This window comes from Stegastes partitus, unplaced genomic scaffold (genome assembly GCF_000690725.1).
Source record: "Stegastes partitus isolate 25-593 unplaced genomic scaffold, Stegastes_partitus-1.0.2 Scaffold1529, whole genome shotgun sequence".
In the NCBI taxonomy this organism is placed as follows: domain Eukaryota; kingdom Metazoa; phylum Chordata; class Actinopteri; family Pomacentridae; genus Stegastes; species Stegastes partitus.
The window spans coordinates 35,181-36,691 of NW_007579260.1; the positions used below are offsets into that span (position 1 = coordinate 35,181).

Sequence of the window (1,511 nt, forward strand, 5' to 3'; positions counted from 1 at the left end):
GCAACAGGCAACAGTGTTTAGCTCAGAGTGAGGCGTCGTACGTTTTTGACCATCTTCGTTTGCTCCTCGATCGTCTCCTTCGGGACGTTGGTGGCGCCGATCTGCTGCGTGATTCCTCCGGCCTCGCCGTCCTGCACGTGGGTGTGTCTCAGCTAAACACAAACAAACAAACAAACAAACAAACAAACAGCAGTCAGTGAACAAGTCTGACGTCAGCAGAATGACTAGTTTGACTTTAAACAAGTCAGTCAGTCAGTAAAGAGTAAACTGTCAACAATAAACAGTAAAGTATAAATAGTGAAGATAAACAACAGTAAACAGTAAATAGTAAACATAAACAGGTAAGAATAAACAGTGAACCATGAACAGAACGGTCACCTTGTCCAGGATCTTGGTCTTCCCCGTGTCCACGTGTCCCAGCACACACACCACCGGCGCCCTCAGCCTGTCATAGTCCGTGTTCTTCACGTTCTCCAGTCGTCGTTTCTATGGAGACACACAGAGCGGCGGTCAGAGACGGGGCGGAGCCGGACGGAGCCGGACGACGCCTCCCTCCGCTGCGTCTCCTCTCACCTCGATCCTCCTCTTGGCGCGGTCGTACAGTCGCTCCTCTTTCGTCCGGCCGTCGTCGTCGTCGCTGTCGCTGCTCTCGTCTTCGCTCGGCGCCCTCCTCTTCCCGTGAGCCGCCGCCGCCACCGTCGTTGCCGCCTCCTTCTCCTCCTCGGCGTCTTCTTCGCTTTCCTCGTCGTCGTCGTCTTCCTCGTCCTCCTCGTCGTCATCCTCGTCCTCCTCGTCATCCTCGCTGGCGGCGGTCTGCGGAGGAGCGGCGGTCTCCTCCTTCACCTCGATGTGGACTTTCTTCAGCTCTGACACAAACAGAATGGTTTAATGTCGACACACAGGTGAGACTCTCCTGCAGGTAAAATCGCCAAACAAGCCCCGCCCCCACCTTTCTCCTCGTCGCTGGCGATGGCCTCCCAGTCGTCGACGGCGGCGTCCGGCTTCACTTCTGCACAGACAGACGACAAACACACATTCAGTCCTGCCTCCCGTCCTCCTGACTCCTCCCCCTCCCGCACCTGCCGCTCTCACCTGGCTCTGCCGCCGGCGTTTCCGCCTCCGTCTCCATGGCAACCGGCTCCGGAGTCTCCGAGGACGGCGAGGTCACCTCTGACGTTTCTGGGAAGGAGACAAATAAAAAGATTTTAATTCATGTATTAGCAGATGTAGTGACACGAAAGTCACAAAAACAGCATGAAAAGACGGAAAATGACACAAAAATGATACAAAGAGACACAAAAGGTGCAAAAATTACTTAATTCAAAACAAAAATGACAAAACCAGAACACAAACTTGACTTTAAAAATCAAAAAAATGACAAAAACACAGACAAAAACTTGACTGGAGACGATGGTGCAAAAAAAAAGACAACAACAGGCAAAACAAAATGACCTAATGAAACAAAAACAACAACAAAAAGGCAAAAATGAGCTGAACTGGAGACAAAGAGA

The 1,511-nt window shown here is 51.6% G+C and overlaps 1 protein-coding gene across 1 annotated transcript in view; it reads right to left on the minus strand.

Moving 5' to 3' along the window:
* eif5b (eukaryotic translation initiation factor 5B) overlaps positions 1 to 1,511 on the minus strand; it is a 36,924-nt gene that overhangs the window by 18,972 nt on the left and 16,441 nt on the right. Inside the window, exons 10-14 of the mRNA XM_008300363.1 lie at positions 1,093 to 1,179; positions 950 to 1,009; positions 574 to 866; positions 379 to 486; positions 42 to 152 (exon numbers count right to left, since the gene is read on the minus strand). Coding sequence (XP_008298585.1) covers positions 42 to 152; positions 379 to 486; positions 574 to 866; positions 950 to 1,009; positions 1,093 to 1,179 — 659 coding nt within the window. The remainder of the gene's footprint in view (positions 1 to 41; positions 153 to 378; positions 487 to 573; positions 867 to 949; positions 1,010 to 1,092; positions 1,180 to 1,511) is intronic.